At 40.8% G+C, this 23,739-nt stretch overlaps 2 protein-coding genes, 2 long non-coding RNA genes and 2 other non-coding genes across 9 annotated transcripts; 2 read left to right on the top strand and 4 right to left on the bottom strand.

Moving 5' to 3' along the window:
* Positions 1 to 624: 624 nt before the first annotated feature.
* LOC105358288 lies at positions 625 to 3,912 on the bottom strand. Of its 2 annotated transcripts, none has more exons than XR_911970.2 (5): positions 2,921 to 3,912; positions 2,631 to 2,780; positions 2,108 to 2,234; positions 960 to 1,071; positions 625 to 883 (listed from the first exon to the last, which is right to left on the bottom strand). It is a non-coding gene; the product is annotated as an uncharacterized LOC105358288 (long non-coding RNA). The 2 variants fall into 2 exon arrangements; XR_002289278.1 differs by having other exon boundaries at positions 2,172 to 2,234.
* A 5,818-nt stretch (positions 3,913 to 9,730) lies between these two features.
* LOC111948516 lies at positions 9,731 to 9,894 on the bottom strand. The gene has a single exon (XR_002874530.1). It is a non-coding gene; the product is annotated as a U1 spliceosomal RNA (small nuclear RNA).
* Positions 9,895 to 11,808: 1,914 nt separating this feature from the next.
* Positions 11,809 to 15,367, top strand: LOC111946285. 3 transcript variants are annotated; one of them, XR_002874450.1, is made up of 8 exons: positions 11,809 to 12,525; positions 12,953 to 13,649; positions 13,721 to 13,804; positions 13,890 to 13,955; positions 14,145 to 14,341; positions 14,683 to 14,724; positions 14,800 to 14,889; positions 14,997 to 15,367. XR_002874450.1 is itself a non-coding variant. In XM_023961635.1 (5 exons), exons 2-5 carry the CDS (start codon positions 12,962 to 12,964, stop codon positions 14,204 to 14,206), a joined length of 900 nt encoding a protein of 299 aa, XP_023817403.1. In that variant the 5' UTR covers positions 11,809 to 12,525; positions 12,953 to 12,961; the 3' UTR covers positions 14,207 to 14,527. The 3 variants fall into 3 exon arrangements, 1 of the variants encoding a protein (XP_023817403.1); XR_002874449.1 differs by having other exon boundaries at positions 14,994 to 15,367; XM_023961635.1 differs by lacking the exons at positions 14,683 to 14,724; positions 14,800 to 14,889; positions 14,997 to 15,367 and having other exon boundaries at positions 14,145 to 14,527.
* Positions 15,368 to 15,423: 56 nt separating this feature from the next.
* On the top strand, positions 15,424 to 19,173 carry LOC111948438. The gene is made up of 4 exons (XM_023961634.1): positions 15,424 to 16,128; positions 16,276 to 17,353; positions 17,446 to 17,509; positions 17,614 to 19,173. The coding sequence occupies exons 1-4, from the start codon at positions 15,503 to 15,505 to the stop codon at positions 18,681 to 18,683; spliced, it is 2,838 nt and encodes a 945-aa protein (XP_023817402.1). The 5' UTR covers positions 15,424 to 15,502; the 3' UTR covers positions 18,684 to 19,173.
* A 201-nt stretch (positions 19,174 to 19,374) lies between these two features.
* LOC111948439 lies at positions 19,375 to 22,896 on the bottom strand. Its single transcript, XR_002874451.1, has 2 exons — positions 22,706 to 22,896; positions 19,375 to 19,570 (listed from the first exon to the last, which is right to left on the bottom strand). It is a non-coding gene; the product is annotated as an uncharacterized LOC111948439 (long non-coding RNA).
* LOC111948532 lies at positions 20,022 to 20,212 on the bottom strand. The gene has a single exon (XR_002874545.1). It is a non-coding gene; the product is annotated as a U2 spliceosomal RNA (small nuclear RNA).
* Positions 22,897 to 23,739: the final 843 nt, after the last annotated feature.

The following is a 23,739-nucleotide window of genomic DNA, read 5'->3' as shown; positions in this document are numbered from 1 at the left end:
GTAAGCTGATTGAATGTTTTATTACTATTTTATGACTTTATGCCTTATAGTTTTACACACGTATAGCTGAACTTTAAAAAGAAAACAACAAGAGAATACGGTTGCCCCTCTGAATAAGTCATTTCACCCCCTAAACCCTTTTTTATTTTTAATCTGATGGTTCTCAGTTCCAGAAATGTTCTTCATGTTTGTTCCATCAGTTTATGGTGTAGAACAGGGTTCTCTGGTTTTAAGCAGAAATGAATGAGGAAGTGCATTTCTGCCCAATGAAGGGTTGTTTGTTTTACTTAAAAGGGTTTTTAAGTGTTTGTATAAAAAAACATTTGTTATTCTCCCACAAACAGCAGCTTTCCCCCCAGGAAGTTTAACACCTTTGACTGAAAACATCCAGTTAAAACATCTTCAAAGTACAATTCTATTTTACATTTTTAGAAACATTACTTGTCTTTTAACGGTTTTTAATTATGTAGTAATGCAGGTGAAAACAGCTACATCCTCAAATCCTTTCATTTTTTAAATTCTGAAACAGTACAATGATTTCAATTTTAGAAAACCTTGTTTCGGCTCAAATTATGATTTCAAGTGATCCAACCTGCTTCTGATCAACTAAACCTCACCTTACTGTTCATCTCAATCAATGTTTTATTAAAAGTCAACTTAAAGTAATGTAAATCTTTGTTTGTTCCAAACAACATTTCAAAATGGGGGATATTTTCCTTCAATAAACACAACATTTTATGTTATTTATTATTACATTTTTTATTATGCTACTGGCTGCTGTAATGAGTGGTTCCTCCTGATTCTGTCGTGGTCAAAGAGGAGGAGTGATGTGGTGAGGAGTCACTGCTGTCCCAAAAAAAACGACGATGATCCAGGAGGGAATCTGGTAGACAAAAGAGAAATCTGATAAAATACAGTAAACACCAGAGGAACTCTGCTAAAGGATGCTGGTTCAATACCTATGGAAGTTAGCTGACAGACTTGTAGGAAAAGGCTGGAAACGCTGGTCTTAAATCCAGACTGGATGAGTGGAGAGGAGCTGCAGGTGCATCAGGAGTTCCCGTCAGTGATCTGTGGAGAAAATCAAACCGACAGCAGCAGATCAGGCCAGAGGACACAAGGCAGAGGAACAAGGATCTGACCAAAACTGAAATTCTTCATTGTTTCAATGAACATTTTATTTCCTCTGGCTCTTAATTTGATAAAGTTAGAATGCCCTTTACAAAGTTTCCTATACAACTTCCTAAAGTCCTTGGAAAGTCTTTTCCATTTGTATGTTTTACAGTTCATGAAGTGGGTCATACTTTACAAGAACTGGATCCAACAAAACGTCCTGGAAAAGACCTAATTGAGCTTTTTTTAATTTTTTTTAAATTGGCAGCAGATTTTATTGTGGAACCACTTTGAATCTTTTTTTATCTCTCCCATTAACAGTTGTTGGTAGGCTGCTAGAAGCTGGGGAAAGTATGGTGTAGTGTCTTCTATTCTCATCTACTTCTCTATTCTTGATCATTTATTCATCATTTAGTTCTCCATGCCTGTTTGATGCCATGCGATTCATGTGTTGTCCCCCAATTCCCCTCCCCTTCAGGGGAGCAGGAGTGATTCCAGTTTCCAATTGGCTGTCCCTCAGTTCCATCTGGATGAAGCCCATCTGATGGACTATTAAAAAAATGTAGTTGTGTTTGATACGGTACATCGCCTGTCCATCCTGGTAGAGGATCCCCCCCTTCATGTAGACACCCCTGAGGTTTCTTCTTTTTTTCCCCATGGAATACATTTTTTGTAGTTTTTTCCTTACCGAGGAGGGTCTAAAGTCAGGGATGCCCAGTTTAGTTTAATCTGTTTAGTTTAGCAATTATCTATTTTATTTTATGCCTGATTTCATATTCTTATACAATTATCGGTATGAAGCCCGTTGAGTCGACTGTTGTAACGTTGGGCTATAGAAATAAAATTGAACCTACTGAAGGAGGACGATCGCTGAGAACAAATAAGCTGTAGATCTCAAATATCACCCACAACATTCAAACAGAAATGTTCGTTTCAAATTACAGATGGGAAGAAAGACCAGACAAGCAGAATGAAGGTTAGAAAAGGAACAAACTTCTCCCTGCATTTGACTGAGAGTAAAGTCTGACTCCCAGTTTAAGCTCTGAGAAATCCAGAACCTTCTCAGAACAGCTCCTGCCACATTTGGGTTGGTGATGTTCGCGTCGACATAACCAGCAGCTCTGCAAACAGAACAACTTTTAGAGCTTTTAAGTTTATTATAATGTTTATTCCTCACAAAAAAAAAAAAAAAAAAAACAGCCCCAAAGCGGTATTTTGATCCATTCATGCATCTGAGTATTCCTCTAAAAACCTGAGCTCCGCTTTCTTAAGTGTGCCAGAGGTAATATATAATCATAGTTTTCCCCGGATATTCACAGGGTTTAGGGGACAGAGACCCCAGCAAATCCACAAATATAGAGAAACAACCCCCACCCCGCGCCTGAAGAATGTCCGTCACCGATCCTTACTCATCTAAACCCTTCAAAAGCTTTGTAAAATATTTATTCAAAGAACATTGGAATATTGCTCAACATAAAGAGTTTTTAATTTATTCAGAGCAATGGAATGCACCGCACCATTCTTTGTAAGGCACATCAGGATCGTCACTCTTCCTCCAGAAGAGGCCGGTTTCATCCATCACTCGTTCATCCGGATGACAATATTCTCCACGGTTATCTTCTTCAGTGTATCAGGACATCTTCCATCTGCCTCAGCAGATGCCATTTCTCCATACAGAGACACAAACTTTGGTTATAGTGATTCAGGAACCGGTGGAACCAGCTCTTGGAGGCCGGCATGCTCTTCATGTCTGCCCCCCCTTCCTCAGAAATTCTTTGCTCTGCACACGAACTTCCTCTAGACTCACCAGCTGGACTCTGGAGTTGTGAGGAAGTCCTCACAACACCCTCCAGAACCTCCTGCTGCAGCTCCTCTAAACATCTGAAGGGGTGTCATCCGACGTTTCTACTGTCTTCAGTCTGAGGCAGAAGAGCAAATGATGAAGAGGAAAGAGATAAAATGAGACAGAAGCGGGCTGTCTTCAACAGCCAGCACAGTGGGGGTTCCACTCCTGTGTCTGTGCTGAGTGGGGGGTTCCTCAACTATGAGCAGCATTAGTAAGGAAAAATAATAAATAAGGAAAAATAAATATTTGGTTGTCCTCCCCAATTTTTGGTTGTCCTTCGATGCCAATATTCAACAGCAACGAAACCTACTCAGATGTCAGTACTTGCATCTTTATTTATTCTATACATATATCAACTGCCTCTACAGACAAGTTCCTCAAGGGATATGTCATCATCGTCAACGTCCGACTAGTCTGCTGAGGCTGATGCCGCTCACGTCTCTGGCAGGCCTCCCACCAATGCTGGACTGCAGGAAGAGAATCAAAAGCTGCCTCTGATGGGGACAGCAGGACAATGCTTATCAACATGTTTAGCAAGTCCCCGCTGAGTCTGTCTTGACTTGCTTCATTACACTGAAGCAGCGCTCAACTTCAGAGGATGTCACAGGGATGGTGAGGACCAGATCTACCAGCTCCATCAAGTTGGGGACGCACTGGCCAAACTCTTTGAGGGAAGCCCAGCTCATGTCACTGGAGTTATTGGGATGCCTGGTGACAGCCAGTGAACTTGGACATTAATTCAATAACTAAGAGGGCTCATATTGGTATCCAAAAGACAATCTGTATGATAATTAAAAAGCACCTACCTTTTGTCGACTAGAGATTTCAATGCAGTCCATTCAGCTGCGATGAGGTCAGTCTTTACTCCACCTGGCTCCAAATTCAATTCAATTCAATTCAATTTTATTTGTATAGCCCAAAATCACAACAACAGTCGTCTCGATGGGCTTCGAAGTAAAACATGAACTTAAAAGGATCACGAATACAAAGAGTTCAATAGGAAAATACTAAAATGAACTAACAAACTGACTAAGCTATACTGGCATCCCTGCCCTTAGACCCCCCTTCGCGGTAAGGAAAAACTCCCAAAAAAAACGGATTCCGGAAAAAACGAAGAAACCTCAGGGGTGCCCACATGAAGGAGGGATCCTCCCCCAGGACGGACAGGCGATTTACCAGAACTCATAGAGAAGAATTAACTTATCTAAATCTACAACTACATATATAAAAGTCCAGCAGACGAGCTTCATCCAGCCGTGGTTGGGGGGACAGTCAAAGGCGCGAGTCGAGCCGGAGACAGGAACCACAGCCAGGTGTAGGAGCAGGAGCAGAGACGAGGTACTCGGTCAGGTACAGAGCAGAGACGAGCCAGAGACGAGCCAGAGGCAAAATCCACAGCCAGGCGTAGGAGCGCGAGCAAAGGCGAAGTAAACGGTCAGGAACTGGAGCACGGATGAGCCAACTGGAGTCTGGAAGCACTCCAGCAATTGGGACGAAAGTGGTCCACAAGGTTCTGAACAAATTCTGCACCACAGTTCAAATAACATCATCAACAACATATATATGCCTGCTCAACAACTAAGAACATTGTGGCAGTCATAATTAGGGAATACCTTTGGAATCCTCCTTTGAAGATGGCCAGGTTTGTTTGTTGATATAGCCCGTCGCGGCAATCAATGGCTCAGCCATATCAAAGCGGTGTTGAAGGCTCTCTATCAGGTCACTGCACACAGACCCAGTGATTTATTTGATGCATTGGTCCTTCCTTCCACTTACATCACTCAAGGTCACACTCCATGCAAGTTATTGGCGTTGAGTAATTTCTCGAGTTTAGGGCTCCCCCTGTTACATAACACTTCTGAAGTCAAATTTTCTGGATGTACAAGCTTTATTGATCATACTGCATGAATGTTTATGTTCATATATTCTATCAACTAGATTCAATTACTTACTGCTCAGCATATGTTTCAAGGATGGCCACCTTGGAATCCAGGTAATTTGCAATATCAGCAATGGCAAGGGTTTTGGCCTGCAGAAACAAAGACAACTGGGCCAGAACTATGACTATGTCCCAGAGAGGGTGGCCAAAAAGCATAACATGGCGTGATGTGAGCTTGTTGTGCAGCCCCCTGGCTTTGGCCTTGGCATCTGCGACTGGCCAGTCTCCTTTACCTGTTAAGAAATCAGAGTGAGGAAAGTAAATGACATTTAATATATAATATTGGCTTGCACAAACTACATTAAACAGAATTTGCTATCACACTGAAGTTGTACCTACTTGTGATAAATGGAGAGTCAAGGCTGGGTACGTTGACCACAGATTGGTCAAGGCGCGTTAAGTGTGTGGCAGCCATCTGGTACCACCGACTCTGGTGGGGACAAGACGCTTTACATCTGAAGCATTGCATGCCTCCTTCAGATTTGAACAATTGAGATTGCTGAAAAAAAAACAAAAAAAACAAATCCATTTTAATATTGTTAACATTGCTTTTATTTAGACATAAGTAGAGTGTGAGAAAAACAATGCATTACTATACCTCGGGTGGTAGAAGTGGTACAAGTCTGGCAAAAGTTTATCAAAGGCTGCGTAGCCAGGCGGTTTCCGGATGACATCCTTAACTGCGAGCTCAAGGCGATGGGCAAAACAATGGATGCCCACAAGAGAGGGAGCCATCTCTCGGACTCTAGTGATAACACCATTATGTCGTCCCATCATAACTGCAGCACCATCTGTTCCCTTGGCAACCAGCTTGTGGGCAATGTTGCTAAGTATGATGTCCAGCCGGCTCGTGGTAGCCTCCTCCAGACTGTTTTTTTATGCCCTCAGCATCTGCCTTAGGTGTCGCAATAATGCCCACGAAGTTCACATGCACCACTCCAGCATGGCAGCTTCTCACATACACCATCTCCTGTTCCTCTACCGATACATCAGTTGAGTCATCCATGATGAGACTGATATACTTGGCAGTTGTCACTTGTCTGATCACCTCGAGCCGCTCAACCTGTTAAAACACGTAACTTGTATGATCTTTTAATAAATCCAAAGCAAATAAATTACATAAAAAAAACAATTGAAAAATGTCAACTTTACTGACCTCCCCAATATGGTGTGCAAATATGGCAGCCGCTTTGTCACGTTCACTGCCAACATCCAATCCTTTCAGTCTGTCCAGCTGGTTTTGCCAGACAAAGTCTGTGTATGGGTGGTGATGTTTGGCTAGCGCATGGACAGTGCAGAATTTGATGCACGTCCTGTCCAGCTTGTCTTTCTTAATTTTGGCCAACATCTGGTCTGCAATTCTGGCCTCTGGTGGTGTGCTGGCAGCATCATGGGCAGCAAGTTCCTTTCGGTGCCTCTCACTTTCAGCATGTTTTGTGACCGATGTCAGTTGGAAGGAGCTTTAACCAACTGCCAACGAACATTTGCTGTCTGCAAAGTGGTACTTGTTGTCTTTGCAGACACAGCAAAACATTAGACTGCTGCTTTCATCATATTCTAGCCATGGCCTGCCGACTGTCCAGCTTTGGTGAAATGCCCGTTTTCTTTTAGTTTTGTCATATGATTCTTGGCTCAATAATCTCTTCAAGGATTTGCTGGGAGACTCCTTTGTGTCCAAAGCTTTGAAAAATTGACAACTGCTTTGGCATTTCTGTGTCAAAAGAATCATGACATCATGTACCGTATTTTCCGGACTATAAGTCGCCCTTTTTTTCATGGTTTGGCAAGGGGTGCGACTTATACTCCGCAGCGACTTATATTAGAAATAAATTGAAATAAATACATTGTTAACCCTCCTGTTATATTCATTTGTGAGGAACAGAAATGATGTTCCTGGGTCAATTTGATGTATGAAGTATGTTAAGTGTTAAGAGTAAGTTAAGTGACTCAGAGAATCAGCATTCTTTTTTACAGTAATATCTTGAAGGCTAAAAACATAATATTCTATTTTCCAATGATTTCATAGATTCAGAAATGCAATAAAAATGACAACTGTTTCTACAAATACAGGATGAAAACAAAGTATTAGTTGGCCAATGATGCTTCATGAAAGGAATAAATAAATAAGTATGAGAAAGAATTACTGCGAAATTATGAGATAAACAGTCTGTTATGATTGTGTCATGTGAGGTTGTGGAACTTATTAGTTCTTGGTCTCAGATTTTGTCAAATAAATTTCCCGTCAAAATGCGACTTATAGTCCAGTGCGACTTATCTGTGTTTTTTTCTACTTTATAATGCATTTTTGGGCTGGTGCGACTTATACTCCGGTGCGACTTATAGTCCGGAAAATACGGTAATAAATATTAATAAATTCTAGTCCTCCGACAAGCTCACTAGAGAAAAGCTGTAACAGAAAAAATGCACTAATCTCGGGTGTAGGGCAATAGGATTCCGTCAGGCCTATTATTGAAAACACTTCATGTAAAAAAAATGTAATGTACTTTAGTTCTAAATAACCCTGAACACACAAATTTGGCTTGATTTCTTCTACAGTACAAAGATTAAATTTAGATATAATTGATAAAATAAGTAAATGCAAGCTTGAAGGTATCACAAAAAGCTATATCAAAATTTGCAGAATGATGGCCACAGAATTTAATGTTGTATTACAAGAAAATATTTTTCAAAGGGGTAAAAAGTTAAATTTCAAAAGGCATAAAATAATTTTTCCTGTCCCAAAGTTGCAAATCATCACTAATAGAACGATATCTGGACCTCTCTGGATATGTGAAGAAGACTGCAGGCACTTATAGACGTCTGTTTACAGTTCATTTCATAAATTTGCAACAGCCTCTGTTTCTGAATTCCTGTTTGTACTTTTCTATTTTCTTATCACTGTTGAGTTATTTCTGATTAATTTTTAATGACATTATGATCAATATGAGCAATGAAATAGTATTTTACGTCTTCTCGAGTTGCAGCGCGCGCCAAAACAGCCTTGACTCTCCTTGTCTTTGGGCGCACTCGGTTCGTTCGGAAGTCACGTGACATCGTTCGTGCACACTCGATGTTATCTTAAAAAGTCAGACGTCTGTTTCCCAAAAACTTTTAAAAATAGTCAAAAAATACCAAAATGTTGAATAAAAGACCAGGTTGTCACACGGACAACCACCAGGTTCATTTTGGTTGTCCGCCGTGAATTCTGGTCGTCTAGGACAACAGGATGACCGCTTATGTCGAACACTGCTATGAGTTATGCTTGTGTTAAATGAGATTGTTGAAACATTGTTTAAACAAGTATCTTGCGTCGTTTTGATTAATTATGGATCAAACATGGGCTTCCACGACAGGATTTCCATGGATCTTTACAAATCTGTACGACCTGTCGCCCACAGCACACAACAGAATGGTGCGTGTGTGTGTAAAATCCTTCAGACAAACACTAAACTCCAGAATGATTCTCTCCTACTAGCAACAAACATGGATAAAGAGCGCACACATATGGACAAGTGTAAAAGGAAAGTTGACCTTTCAAATGTCTGATAATACAGAGCTGAAAGATAAAGTCATCAGCAGAATTAGAATTTTAAATGTTAAGAAAATGACAAACTCCAAAGTCATTTCCACTGCACAGTGAGCCTTCATTTTCCTGCATAATGTCCGTAGACCAGGGGTGGGCAAACTACGGCCAGCGGGCTGGATCCGGCCCGCCTCTATGTTTGGTCCGGTCCACTGAACAATATCAGAGACCCATGTTTTTTGTTTTTGTAATCTGGCAACATGATCAAGACCCGCATAGAACGTGACATTTTATTCCACCCTACTGCAGTCCATGTTCAACCTGAAACCCCCTAAAATCCCTGTCAAACAGAACAGAAGACAGTCTTCCCTTTCTATGTCTCAGTTCATCTATCCCGATTTCGCTCGTTCTTTTAGAGCGATTATACTGCTTTTTTTTTTAAACAGCACACACTGTTCTGTGTCCTAAATGGCTGCAGACCTTGTCAATCAATCTCCTCTGTGCCGTGTCTCCTGCACAGAAACTCTGAGCTCTTTAGATCTACAGAAATCTTTGATCCCGATCAGATCTGTTTTCATTCTCAGACCTAAGACCTTAATCTATGAAGGTTTGAGAATTTAAACAAGAGAAAAGTGTGAAAATTTTCCTGTCTGCCTGAAAAAAGTGTAGAAAGTGTGCGGTGAGGAGTTTTACTGCCATAAACGGCTGTGATCATACTCCGTGGATTTTACCAATCACGGTAGGCCTGCACAATATACCACAGTTTTACCGTTATCGCAATATCAAGGTGTGCACTATGCATATCGCAAAAGACAGTGAAAATTGCAATAAAAGGTAACCTTAAATGTGCTAAAATAATATTACGGAATGTTGAAGTATTTAACAAATCAAATACATCCCTTTATGCATTTGACCAATTAGATGAGACTTGCTATGTTAGATGCTCGCCACCGGGTCATTTGGAATATAATTTCAGGTATGTTGACTGATTTAATTTAACACATACACACACACACTGAAGGAGGAGGGTTTAGGGAAGAGAAGGAGGGTGTTAAGAATGTGTGCCCTGTCTAGGCTACCCCGCTTTGGTGGGACACAGCCTGGGTCTATAGATATAGATGTTTTTATTTGTTATACTATGTGTTCATATGTCGCCTGATGTGAAAAAAAAAATTAAACATGATATGAAACAGTAAATCATCCAACCCTGTGTAAACAAGATTCTAAATAATAGTTATGACTGGGACCATAATATTGTTAATTGACACTAATTATTGTCAGGAAAGGCATTTATCTTTAAACAAATAATCAGGGGAGAGCGCGAACGCAGTCCCCCACTACCAGAAATTATGCAGTCGAGATTCCCACATTTGGGGAATTCGCAAAGGTCAGCACAACCGGAGTGCAATGGCTGAGCCTCACCCTGGGTGAACCACCTTCATGATCATGGTATCTCCCCTGCCAGGTAAGTATGAGTTGTTCACATCACGTTCTCACAAGTCTTTCACATAGACACTGTTTATCATTAAGGTATTCACACACCCCTCACACTGACTGAGCTACACACTGCAGGACTGACATTTAACACTGCTACACAAAAAGACATCTGCAAACCATAAACTAACATCTTTAACCTAAATCAGCAGAAAAAATACCCATGATGCACTGCTGTGACTGAACAACAGAAAGCTAAGTGATGACCACTGAGTTTCATTCATTTACTGTCCTTTAGGTGATTCTCGCAGAGCTAAAAGAGATAGGTCGGAATTTGACAAGAACTATCAACGTTTGAGTCATTGTATGTTGATTAAAAACATTACAAATACACCAAAAATCAACAAAAACATACAAATCAAACGTTTTTCAATGCTAACACTTAACCACTTCCTGTTCCTTTGTTTCCTGCTCACTAGAACATCGAAGTTCTGCTGCAGCCCCCTACTGGTCTGGAATATGAACTATAAATGTAAACAGTTTCATCACCAAAGCTCAAAACAAAACCAAATTTCCCCAACAGCTAAAGTCTGGCGCGTTCCCTGACTGTTTATTTATCCATTTTGCATATCTCCTCAGGGATCACCACAATGAATCAACTTTCACTGATCTACAAATATGGTTTGGCAGATCTGTGAATAAAAAAAAAAACAACTATCCCATTGGCGACCTCTAGCGGACAACATAACTAATTACAATATTTGACTACATTTTGACTAAAAAGTGCATTTTAAACGTATGCTATGTAAAGTTTGAGCTAGCAATACCACAATTAAAACAGTGTTCAATACTGGATCCGTTTTAGGCTGAATGTTTTCGCACGTTCGTTCTAACATGATACATGTCATTACATTGAATGTATAATCATTTATTGGTTAGAACAGATGCCTGCATCTGAAGGAAACTCAAATTGTATCACCATGAACAATGACAATAAAGAATTCTGATTCCCCGCCGGAAAATAGCGGTAGACGGCAGAAGGGATCCCCGTCTCTCCTGCTGCATGGTAGCAGGGGGATCCTTGCTTCGTGAGGATTTATGAATTTAGATTTTTTTGTTTATTTCCAATACAGGTGGGGTGAGCGCGCTCGCTAGAGCACCAGGTCATGTCCAGATGTACCCCGCCTTAGCCCAACAGTAGCTGGGGTTGTGTGATGTATTTGTGATGTCACTGACGACTGGACTGAGTGACCCCTTCCCTTGCTGTCCCAAATAGCAAGCCGCCACTAGGGCTATGTATTGTTACTAAGGTGGCGATCTGATTCCATTCACATATCAATTCTTACCATTTAATATATGTTTTACAGTTCCTATAGGTTGGCTTTTTTAACGGGACGCATGATACATCATTTATACTTTTGTTTTGAACGGGAGAATCAAAAAACAGATTAAAAAAACAACAAAGAGAGAGAGAGAGAGAAAGATGCAGTGTTTTTCATCTCAAAGAATGTCACACTCTAAAAACAATTTTCAGTCCACTTTCTGATCAACTTCTGCAGTATAAAACTAATAAAACAATAACTTTAGGTATTAATAACAACTAGAAAACACTCCTTTCTTCTGAATTGACAGCAGCGTTTCCAACAGAAAACATGTTTCTAACTTTCTCCATTTTAATTGGACAATTCGTACAACTCCGTCAACTTTAGATAAACATTTAAAGACATGTTCTGGTACAAAAAAATAAAGCTTGATATATGAAAAAAAATCTATATCTCCCACCTCTACATGTAGCATGTTCACAATAAAAAATATTTAAAAAACAGATTCACTAAAACCTCAGGGAAGCAGAGCTCTGTTTAGTGCAGATTAGCAACCTTTTTTCTGAGAAATAAACCTTAGAAAACACTCAGTGGGAGAAGATGAATTTAGATGGATGGCAGCAGACTCACACCGTGCAGCATCATCAAGATGTCCGTTGATTCCTGTTCATCTCTGGACTGTGATCGGACGTTTCACTCTCAAGCTTGGGGTTTTCAAAATATCTCAGGAAGAAGAAAAAAAACAAAAGGTACAATTATAAACTCAATCAGTTTTATTATTTTAAAATGCAAGATGTTTTCAAAAGACTGTCTTTATTTATCTGATCTGTGTAAATCTTTGCAGTTCTGAAATTCCTAAGTATTTTTGTTAAATTGTAATAATAAAAGTTAGCAGTTGGACACACTAACCAATCACACCAGAGACAACTTGGCTTCATGCTGATATATCTATAAGACTTCTTAATTAATTCCATAACAATTTATCTGATCCTATTGTAAAATAAATAATTAACTATTTGAGATTGTTTTGAGGGTTGAGAAAAAGAGATACTTGCATTGGCCGGGAATCGAACCCGGGCCTCCCGCGCGGGAGCCGAAAATGGTTAAGCTTAACTCTCTTAACTTTTCTCATTCATTCTCTATGGTAGTTCTTAACACTACGGATGTAATATACTTTTTCACCACTAGCGAGATTTTGGGGGCGCTGTTTCCACATCGTCTTAGTAGTAAGGTTTTCACAGGAAGAGCCTTTAGGAAGACAAAACAACAATAATCCTGCGGCCAGATTTGATCCGATCGCTGTTAAAACACAAGAGCACAACAAGTTAAAGTCAAGTTAAAGTCTGATGTAAGTAAAAAGTTAAAAAAAAAACTGTTCCTAGTTTGAAGACATTTCTCTTCCCGTTATTTTTTGTTGAGCATGAAAGGTCTGAAACTCCAGCGGTGAGGATACGGCTACTCGTAAGAGATGAAAAACCTCTTCAAACTTAGTCATGATAGTTTGTGTGTGTTTTCAAAAGCTTTTGAATTTTACCAAAGGTAGATAACTTTAATAATATCTATATGTGCATTTACACACACACACACACACACATATATATATATATATATATATATATATATATATATATATATATATATATATATATATATATATATATATATATATATATATATATATTTGTATGTTGTTGTTTTTTTTTAACTATTTTTGAGTTACAGTAGACCTGGGCTACTTCACCCACTAACGACAATAAATGTATCTTTGGTTATAGATCTCCAGAATGAAGAGGAAATTAATTTTTCCTGGAAAAATCTGCGTGAGCTTCAGACGAGGCCCAACTGGGTTTCTCAGGCAGGACCCTTCAGATGAAGCCAAGAGGATCAAAAAAAATCCTGAGCTCCAGGACAAGTCTGCTCCCCAGAGAGAGGAAAAAGTGAAGGAAAACGCCCTGTCAAAAGTCTTCATTAGGGGTGGAGATACATCTGACAGGCAGGAGGTGTTGGGGGAGTATGTTCTTCAATTTGGCAAATACAAGGGGAAGTCCTTTCGGTGGCTGCTAGAAAATGATATTGGCTACACCATTTATTTAATTAACAAGGTTGAGGAAGAGGAGAGAGCTGGACTCTTTAATGCCGAGGGACCAAAGAAGGAGAGTCTCTTTTCATTTCTGGATTATACCCGACACTTTCACGAAATCAGAGATCTGAGAAACTGTTTAGCTGAAAGATCAGTGGAGCCACCTTCAAGTAGTGAGGACAACCAGCTGGTTGGATTTGGTGTGCATTCTAAGAAGACCTGGAAGGATGTCTGGGAGAAAAGAGAAGATGGATATGCATCATTTATCCTCAGGAAACAGTGTGTTTCAGGCAGCAAAATGTTCCTGCTCCAGCAGTACCTGAAGAAGAAAGAGGCTCAGACTCAGAGCTCTTCAGAACCTGCTCTTACTAAACCTTCTTCTAGTCCTCCAGGTCTGTGGCAGACTAGACGTTAATGCTGATGTTAGGAAAGATGGTAGAAATGATGTTTCCCATCTTTTCAGTATCTTCGTTAGAGATGGAAGATGATGAAGAGTTGGAGAGAATGATGCTTTCTGTCTCTCCATCCAAACTCCTCCCTTTACAAGGTAAAACTAAATCACACACAAGTACACACTGAGTGTTAATTACTACTTCTAATTCAAACCTGTTTTCTTATTTTTTTTACTAAAGAGCAGAGACATTTAGTGAAGAAGATGACAGGCCCAACATGTTTAGAAACAATCCCAACCCAACCAAGTGAGCAGCACCAACGTGCACACATCATGCATCACGTGTTATGTTTCTGTATGTGGAGTAGTAGTACTGGTAGTTGAAAAACTGATATTAGACTACATGTTAGTCTTAGATCAGTCCTTTCTTTACACTCAGCACTTTTAAATGTGTCTGTTCAAAAAGAAGAATATTCATTGGTTTATTTTCTTTCAGGTTCACTGAGTAAAGGTCTAGATGCTGCTGCTGCCACTGCCACCGCCGCCGCTGGTACCTGATGGTTCTGTCGTAAACCAGGATCACCTTTTCCTTTCCTCTGTTTGCTGGTTGGCCACGTTCAGGCCTGTTCTAATGCAGGTGTTTTGTTTGACTGCTTTTATGATGCTGAAGGTATTCATTGTTCGTCGTCGAGGGTAAGTACAGACTTATGTTATTTGCATGGGTTTGGTTATAGGTTTGGTATGAAAATGATTGAAGGAAACCAGTCTTAAAAAGCAGAATTACAACAAAAGTACATGTCTTAACACGTCAGAGTAAAGTGGTTACACATGGATTATTACATCATAATGGAACCTTTCCTGGTCAATCAAAAGATAAAAAGATGAAACTAATAGTTAATTTATTGATTTTCATACCACACCTGTTCTATTGAGCATGTTTTCTTGCATGGTTTTGAGTGTTTTGCACAGTTACTACCAAAGAACTGTCAATGATTGGCCATTACTGATGGATATTTCTGTTGATCTGAATCCAGACCAGCCTGAGAGGTCCAGCTGTCCTGCTGCCACACATGCAGGTGAGTGTTGAGGATCATTTGTCAGCTTTACTCTGCTGCAGCTTCCTGTCTGTTTCTGACTGTCTTTTTCACCAGTTACTTCAGCTCCAGTGAAGACTCCTCTGCCAGTACCACCAGAGTTGCTCGCTTTGGAACTGCCTCAACGTGTCCAGGATAAAACCTACAGTCAGTGCATTAACTTTGACAAAAATGCAAAGTACTGTATTCATTTGGACTTTGAGATAATATTTTATTCAACAACAACTCAAGGTATTTTTTTATTTTTGCAGCAGTCGTTGGAAGACCCTCAGCTCAGTCTGCAGCTCCTTCTCCTGCTCACTTTCAGCCAACGCCTGCTGCTTCACCACTTCCATCTTATGACCAGGATGTTAGCAGCTGGAACTGCTCTCCCCAGCAGAGGATCTGGATGAAAACAGAGATGGAAGCCTTAGGACTGTGGCCTGGGTCTCCACCTGTAAGACATGCCATGAATATGATCTCCTTGTGGCGTAACCCACCTCAGCCGGAACTCATTGACTCAATTTATGAGCTACCATCCCCAAAGTACTTTCACCTCCATCCTTTTTTTATCTGGAAACCAGACCATGCAATAATGGAAAGAGTGCGTAACAACTACCCCCTCCCGTGTCTGCATGGCTGCCCAAAACCCCTCGTGGTCTCCTCTGGAACAGGTCGGCCCCGTGTCATAATTGGCACAAGTGGTCAGTACTACATACTTGCTTCTCGGCTGACCTGTAAAGTCTGCAAGAAGCACTGGTTTGCAGACAAACCTTCATGGATGGACATGCTGCCTCGTCGTTTTCAGGAGATTTTTCCAGCCTTCCTGACCCACAAAAAGGCAGTATGCAAGACTGTGATGGATGAGCTGCGGCGTACAGCAAAGTCTCCAGGTGATATGGCCAATCAGCTAAATGAAGCTCTTCACCTAAGATACGAGCGTGCACACGTGGCTTATCTGGGGACAGTGAAGAATGTTCTGGATGGAGAGAGCGGACTATATGGCCAGCAGACAATCACGGGGGCAATGAGGAAAACATCCACACCAGATCCTTTTGGTGGGTATACAGACATAGATGGCTGGTGTGGGGTAACAGTGACTTCACACTACCTGGTGGACTGCCTCATTCAGGAGTACCATAGGGAGGAGGGCACGCTCAATCTGCTCCTTCAAGGCACTTTTGGTGAGGTCTTGAGGGCTGACCACACCCGAAAGGTGGCACGGAAGGTTGTCCTGGCATCAGGCACAATGTCATCTTATGCAGTTATGAATGAAAACTGGATGATTTTGTCCTGGGTGATGCTGCAGTCAGAAAGCGACAAGTCTCTGGAGCCAATGTACGACGGGCTGTCCCGGCGTTACATTTCTGCAGCGCTGCCAAAAGCAAAGTACCAGTGGGTTGACAGGTGAGACAAAACTTTGTTCATTTTACTTCTAATTTAATGGTTTCAACAGTAAAAACGTGAAAAACATAAGTAAATATTGTTTTAAAAACAATCCCTTTATTTGCACAATAAACAATTAAAAGGTGCTTTACCTGTGTGCATGGACAGGGATTGCTGCTCTCCATTCAGGATCCCAAACTCCCAGCCTCAGGAGCATCTTCTCTGGGATTCCTGGAAGACCACAGAGGCTATAGTGGGTGAAGCAACATCTGGAGACTTCACCAATAGATGTGCATCCCGTACCAAATACAACAGAGAAATAAGCATCAAGCTGGACTTGTTTCACTGCATGCGGCGGTTCACCAGGGAGTGCATCTCAGAGCATCATCCACTTCACAGCTCCTTCTGCAAGTTCCTTTCGGCAGCTTTTTGTGTGGTGGACCAAACCGATCTTCAGAGGCTGAAGGAGGCCTACACCTTCTGTGGGATCCAGCCAGCTAACCCCACAAAGCAGCACATCAGGGAGCACTGCCGCACCAAGATCCCAGAACCCAGAGAGCTGCTGGTGCGGGTGGAGAGTGTTCTGAAGAGGTTCTTTTTGGAATCGGATCCAGATGGCATACCACTGTTTAAGGCAACAATGCTGAAAGTGTGGAGGATTCAGCGCGTTCACATCCTCAGGGGCTGTCTGAGCGACCCGGAGGTGGGAGACGGGATCCTCTACAGACACGGTGGCACGTTACAGCTGAACCACATCAAGGGGGAAGCGGCAGCGGTACCGATCTGGATCCCGGTGCGAGGAACATCCCAGCAGGAGGGATTTCATTTCCACCAGTCCAAATGGGTGACAGGAAATCAGGTCTCGACAGAACTTTTCCAGGCCCAAGGCATGACTGGAGTAGCTCGGTGGAACTTCCAGCGCCTTGTGAGCCTGAAGCAACCTGGTCTGAAGCTTCCTTCAGTTTTTAATCCAGCTCTGATTGTACAGCTGAACAAACTGTCAAAGGAAGTGACAGGACAAGCTAAGTACCCTGCCTTAGTCTTGTCACAGGCCGACACTGGGGAAAGGTTTGGACTGCAGTATGTGGAGCCTGGCTGCCGTCCGGTTCCTCTTCACTGGGACAAACACAAGTCTCAGAGAGACCCGGTTGTTGAGGAAGAAGAGCGTTTGTCTCCAGAACCACCTCCTTCCAATGAAACAGTCATCGACCTGCCTGAAGAACATGGAGAAGAACACTCTGCTCATGTAAGTTTGTTGTAACAAACATCCTCACTCTATTACAATAAAACTGCAGCTACATAACAAGTTTAAACTAACTGAATGGTCCAATGTTTCAGGATAATGTCTTAGGTGTGGTTGCTGATGACTCACTAGCAATGACCCAAGCCCCTGAAGTGAAAGGTAATTTAGTTCAAATTTTCAGCCTTTTTTAATTTATTTGTGCATTGCATTCAAGGAAAGAGAAGTGAGAAGGGTTAACTTTTCTCTTTTTTCCTCTCCATCAGATGTCTCAACGACACCACCACCACTGCCTTTTGCTGCCTCTCCACGCGCAGCTCGCACTGGTCCTATCAAAGCAGGGGGTCTGCTTTTTGTCCTGGACCATTCTCGTTGGACAAATCCAATGAGAGATGCCATTGATGTCCTTCTGGCAAAGCACCATGGACAAAAGGACTTTCTGAGCAAGGTAGACGCAGAGTATGCCGCCCTTGTTCAAACTGCCTCCAGGAATCCCAACAGCCTCCTCCACCCCACCACTAAACAGCACATCTCCCGCTACGTGAAGCACATGGCGAAGATGATTAACAGAAGTTCGTCTATGAACACTAGTCCCGAAAAACTTTTGGAAACCCAGCAGCTGTGGCATAAACTCACTGAAGGCAGTGAAACTGTCACTGTGCCAGTTGTGACTCTCCCTCCTGCTCCAGTGAACCCCCCCAGCTCTAAACCAGATGAAGCTCCTTTAACGAAGACTGACGTTGAAAAAATGGTGAAGGAGATTGTAGGTCTGCAGCAACAACAGCAGAAACCTGAAAAAAAAATGACAAGGAACTGTCTTGCTTGTGGGCAGCCAAAGTCTCGTTACCTTGGTGATGGATCTTCTGTTCATTTCTTTTATCAGTCTGGGGATGTGAGATACTTCTACTGCTCCAAAAAAGTACTCCAGATCTATGCAGCAGAAGGCCTTACAAACCCCAGGATGCCATTTGCAGACTTTGCTGCCACGCCATTTTTTGAGAGAGAGTTAAAGGCTGCAAAGCAGAGGTCTGCACAATGCAGAAAGGTTTTGGAGGACCGACAGAAAAGAAAGGCAAGGGAGCAGCATCCCAGTGGGCGTCTGTGCAGGTTCTGCCACAAACCACTGAAACAAGGTCCAGAGAGTCCACACATACACACCGGGTTCCCTGGTGTTGTGGGGAAGTATGTTTACTGTCCTGCCAGAGTCTTGTCCCTCCACCGGGCAAATGGGATGACTCAAGAAATGACCTGGGAGGAGTTCTCTCAGTCTCCTTTTTATGAGGCTGAAAAGATGAGGTGGGCTGCTGGCCGGCAAGCAGAAGAGGGAAAGAGATAGCTTTTATGTCTGTTCTATTTGTTATCAAAAGATGTTGCTGTTTTGACCACTTTTGTCTCATTTTACCTCAGCTTGTCATATTGGATGAGAAATAAGTGTAAAACGTCAAAATCTCTGCTAAACCTGTCTATATGTTTGCCTGTATTAAGTTCTCTTCTGATAACACACTGATTATGATAGAACTCGTGGTGTTATCTATCAATGTGAAAATATTTGTAATTTAGTTTGTGAAATCTATTTTGTGAATACAATTTTCTTACATATTTATTATTAGTGTTTAGTTTTGATAGAAAAAGCAAACATATTTACTACTTCCTCAATTCATTTTACACCTTTAAAATACTTGTATTAAAGTTTTGCCTGTTTAAACCCTTCTGCCCTTCAATTGTAAATCCATGGTTGAACATTTTGGTACATTTTGTGTTAAATACTGTGTTTTATTTATTTTCATGTTGATTTCTTAATAAAACATAGTTGAAATTGAAATGAGCAACAGATCATGACTGTTATTTGGAACAAGGAGAGACAGAAGTAGAAAACAATAATTATGAAATGTCATATTCAGTTTAACAAAAACATTTATTATACCACAACTTCTGACTGACATCACTCTAACCGGGGTTCGAACTCGGGACCAAAGGATTTCATCAGCTTGGACAGCGCTACACAAGCCACAGTTTGATTGGCTGACTATGCTGCAGTAGCTGCAATTTGATTGGCTGTTCCGTGTTACAGGTATATACGGCTGGCCCCCGCGTGGCAGGCGAGAATTCTACCACTGAACCACCAATGCATGACAGATTTAAAAAACAATGGCTAGAACAGTCTTTTCTTCCCCTCAGTGTAGATGTAGCATTGGTGATTCACATCACCTCCTGTATGTTTACCTGAAGAAAGGAAAAAAAAAAACACAGGGGAACGCATTCTCCATTTGAACATCAGCAATCTTCGAACATCTCAAAAGTAAAGTGCCACACATTGAGTGGTCGAAAGATAATTCTTTTCCTATTGAATTGTCCAGTAATGCAACCCCATTGTATTTATAACTGTTAAATCGTACTAAACGTACATTCTAAAGCATTCTATAAAAATACACAACAGGGTATTAAGAAAAATACCTGGAATGCGTACATTTAAATACATTAAATAAAAGTCAACCTTTAAAAATAATCCTCATAAAGCAAAACATCATGTGAAACGTTGAACCTCTTACAACACACATTAAGCAACACCTACACAACACTATCTACAGCACATAACTAAGCCCATAAGCAAATTAACAACTAAATACTTGTGAGCACGATATTTAAAATCATATTTGCTTTTGACAGAGAAGGGGGGGGGTGCACCGTTCCTGGAGATACTGCAATACCAGGTCGATGCGTGGAGTGGACGGAGCAAGCCCCTATTCCATCTCCCTGTTCCAAAAATCAATTTAATATATGGTCCCCGGGTAGGGGACGTATCAGATATTAAACTGATAAGAACAGATACTACACTTGATCTTAGCCAAAAGGCCGAGAAGCGATGCCAACCACTACGCAGAGGAAACCAAGTCATTCTGCTTTCTACAAATCTAACTCAAGGTTATACAATGTCCAAATAAACGTTAAATCAACGTTTCTATAACTTAAAGCAATGAATAAAGTCTAATCGTGAAACCGGAATAAATCAATGAGCGGTAAAATTTGAAAAAACTAAAGACGATAAAGAAGCCTTCGTGTTACTTCCGGGACACGTGGTATGATCTAGTCCTATTGGAAAACATGAAGCAACAACTACATAAAACAACCATTTTAAGAACGTCTTTATATACATTCATATCATGTGTTTAACTCCCACCTCAGTAGAATTTATTCTGTGTGATTAACTAGACAAAAATCGATCATTGCTCTTAAAATAATATAATTTCGATCCTGACTCGAAACAAACTGAAGGCCCACAGCGCCCTCTAGCGAAAGGAGGTGAAAATACACCCTCTTTCCTGGACACGCAGTATGAAATTCACCCGCAAAAGACCAATTTACGTGGGCTGTATTTTAACCCTCCGGTCGTGTTCGCATTCAGCCCCCTACTTTAGTGTTCCCGGTCAAAATTGACCGGTCTGTTTTAACTGGTCTTAAATTAGCACACAAAAAAAATTTCACCACCAATTTTTTTATTCAACATTCTTTAGTTGAGAACAACATTTAAAAGTAGTGTCTAACGACAATTTGTAGATGTAAACATTAAATAACATCAGTGAAAATACAATTGGGCACTGAAAATGAACTACAAAATGAACATATAATACAAAAAATAAATGGAAAACCAAACACCAAACTCAACAGGGTGTGTGTGGGTATGTGTGTGTGTGTGTTTGTGTGTGTATTCATGCACATGAGTGGCATGTGACACTCAGGTCAGAGTGGGCCTTGCAAACATAAGGATTACATTTGCAGCATGTCAGGCTCGTTTTGATGTCTCTAGGGGCACAGAGGCCACAACGCTTCCTTTTCTGGCAACACTCCAGCTAAAATCAACAGACCTATGTAGGCTTGGAGGTCTACCAGGTCGATTTCTCTCCAGGTGTCCCCAAACACACGCTTCCCCTCCAGATTTGTCATCTCAAGTATAATTCCCTCAATGGACTCTGGTAAATAGAGTTGGAAGCTGGACTTGATGTCATCCACACGAGATGCTGCATAACGCGTTGGTCCTGGTGTCATCTTTATGATGTTTTCCACTCTCGCTCTACCTCCTCGGTCCTGGGGGGATGATGACCAGAGCAAGTGTCCACTTTTGGACTGAAATGTTTCCTCAGGTGCCTGTTCTTCAGGTGCCTTTCCCTCTCCATCTGTTGACTGGTCAGTCTCCTCAGAGTCTGGTTCAAAATCTGTGATGTCTTCCAATTCCGAGACATCCTTCTCTATCTCTGGTTCAATTTCAGTGCCCTCTTCATCATGCCCAAGAACCTGGACCAGAACCTCTTCCACAGAAAAACGCTTCAGTCGTCTACTCATTGTGCTCAGAGTAAAAGGAATGCAAGGCAAACATCGAGCTATATATAGTATGGGGTTGTGTAAAAATGATACATTGATTAGTCTGGAAGGTGTGGTTCACGTGTGATAGGTACAGAAGCGTGGGAAAGAAATGGGTTCAAAAGACACCTGTCTAGTCTGTGTAAACATATGATACATTGTATCATTAGGAAGTTGGTTCACGTGAGAGGATCGGCACATAAGCAGAAAGACATGTGTACCCACAAAAGAAATTGTGTGTGTGTGTGTGTGTGTGTGGGGGTGGGTGGGTGTGTGTGGGTGTGTGAGAGTGTGTGTGTGAGCTGGGGCAGTGTGTATGGGGATGTTTTCTGTATGTTGAATGAATTTACTCTGGATACCCATTCATTTCCTATGACGGTCACTTTTGACCGGGAACACCACAGGTGTAACAAGGTTGATTAAAACACTCAAAATTGAATGAAATAGGTGATCATCACTTTTATATGTTCAAGTACACAATGTGAAGGATATCATAAGGTCTTGAGGTAATCAGATGTAAAACATAATATTTATGAGTATTATAAGTTGTAAAACGGTCAGATTTGACCCGAACACGACAGGAGGGTTAAATGACCTACAATAAATTAACTAAAAACCTAGAATAATCAGTCAATATAAGTACAGTTCAAATTAGTAGAGTTTAAAAGTACACCAAATTATATCTTCAATAGGCAACCACATAAAATAATAATGCCTTACTGCTACTAGACGTCTGACTCCATCGTTCAATGTAGGACATTTTTTTAAAAAACATCCCAAATGCGGTGAGCAAAGTTAAAATTCTGTTTTTGTGACTTTTCGACAAGAAAAAGTCGATAATTACTGCCCACTAGCTTAATACATGTTAGCCTCTTTGGCACGCGGAGCACGAGACATAAAATATTCGGTTGTTTATTTATTTACTGATTCAGATAATTAATACCCCAAACATTATACAAAACTGGGAAAGTTCAAAGAAAGTTTGGACGAAAACAGACGTACTTTACCGTCGACGTCTTCTGAGGAAAAGTAAAAACTCCACGCGACTCGAGACGAGCCTATTCAGGTGCACATGCGCAGCTTGCAAAAACGTGACCCTAGCTAGCTTTAGCTATTACCAATTAATAGATTTACAATTCAAGTTCGGAGAAGTGTAGTTTTATTCCTGCAGGTATTTTTGTCTCAAAAACTAGATTTTCGTTAAAACGGTTTAATTAGAAAAACTGTTGATTTTTATCAGCCTGAAATATAAAAACTCAAAAATAAAAAATATCTGCGTCACACTTTAGCTTTCCCAGCACGTGTCTAAAATAAATAAAAAAATTTGGTGATACTTAAAATTAAATCTAAATGAAAACTATTTCCACAGGGACTTTATGGGAAGCTGCTCAAAGAAGCACATGTAAGCTGATTGAATGTTTTATTACTATTTTATGACTTTTTTATGCCTTTGTGTTTACACAAAGTTCAGCTTAATGTTTACACACATTAAGCTGAACTTTAAAAAGAAAACAAGAGAATACGGTTGCCCCTCTGAATAAGTCATTTCACCCCCTAAACCCTTTTTTATTTTTAATCTGATGGTTCTCAGTTCCAGAAATGTTCTTCATGTTTGTTCCATCAGTTTATGGTGTAGAACAGGGTTCTCTGGTTTTAAGAAGAAATTAATGAGGAAGTGCTTTTCTGCCCAATTAAGGGTTGGTTGTTTTACATAAAAGCATTTTTAGGTGTTTGTAAAAGAAAAAAACATTTGTTATTCTCCCACAAACAGCAGCTTTTTCCCCAGGAAGTGTAACACCTTTGACTGAAAACATCTTCAAAGTACCATTCTATTTTTAATTTTTTAGAAACATGTTTCCTACTTGTCTTTTAACGGTTTTTAATTATGTAGTAATGCAGGTGAAAACAGCTACATCCTCAAATCCTTTCATTTTTTAACTAATACTTAAACAGTACAATGATTGAACTTTTAGAAAATCTCTTTTAGGCTCAAATTATGATTTCAAGTGATCCAACCTGCTTCTGATCAACTAAAC

This window comes from Oryzias latipes, chromosome 13 (assembly GCF_002234675.1).
Source record: "Oryzias latipes chromosome 13, ASM223467v1".
Classification (NCBI taxonomy): Eukaryota; Metazoa; Chordata; class Actinopteri; order Beloniformes; family Adrianichthyidae; genus Oryzias; species Oryzias latipes.
The sequence above is the reverse complement of the archived record's forward strand: the minus strand, read 5'-3'. Positions and strand labels throughout refer to the sequence as shown.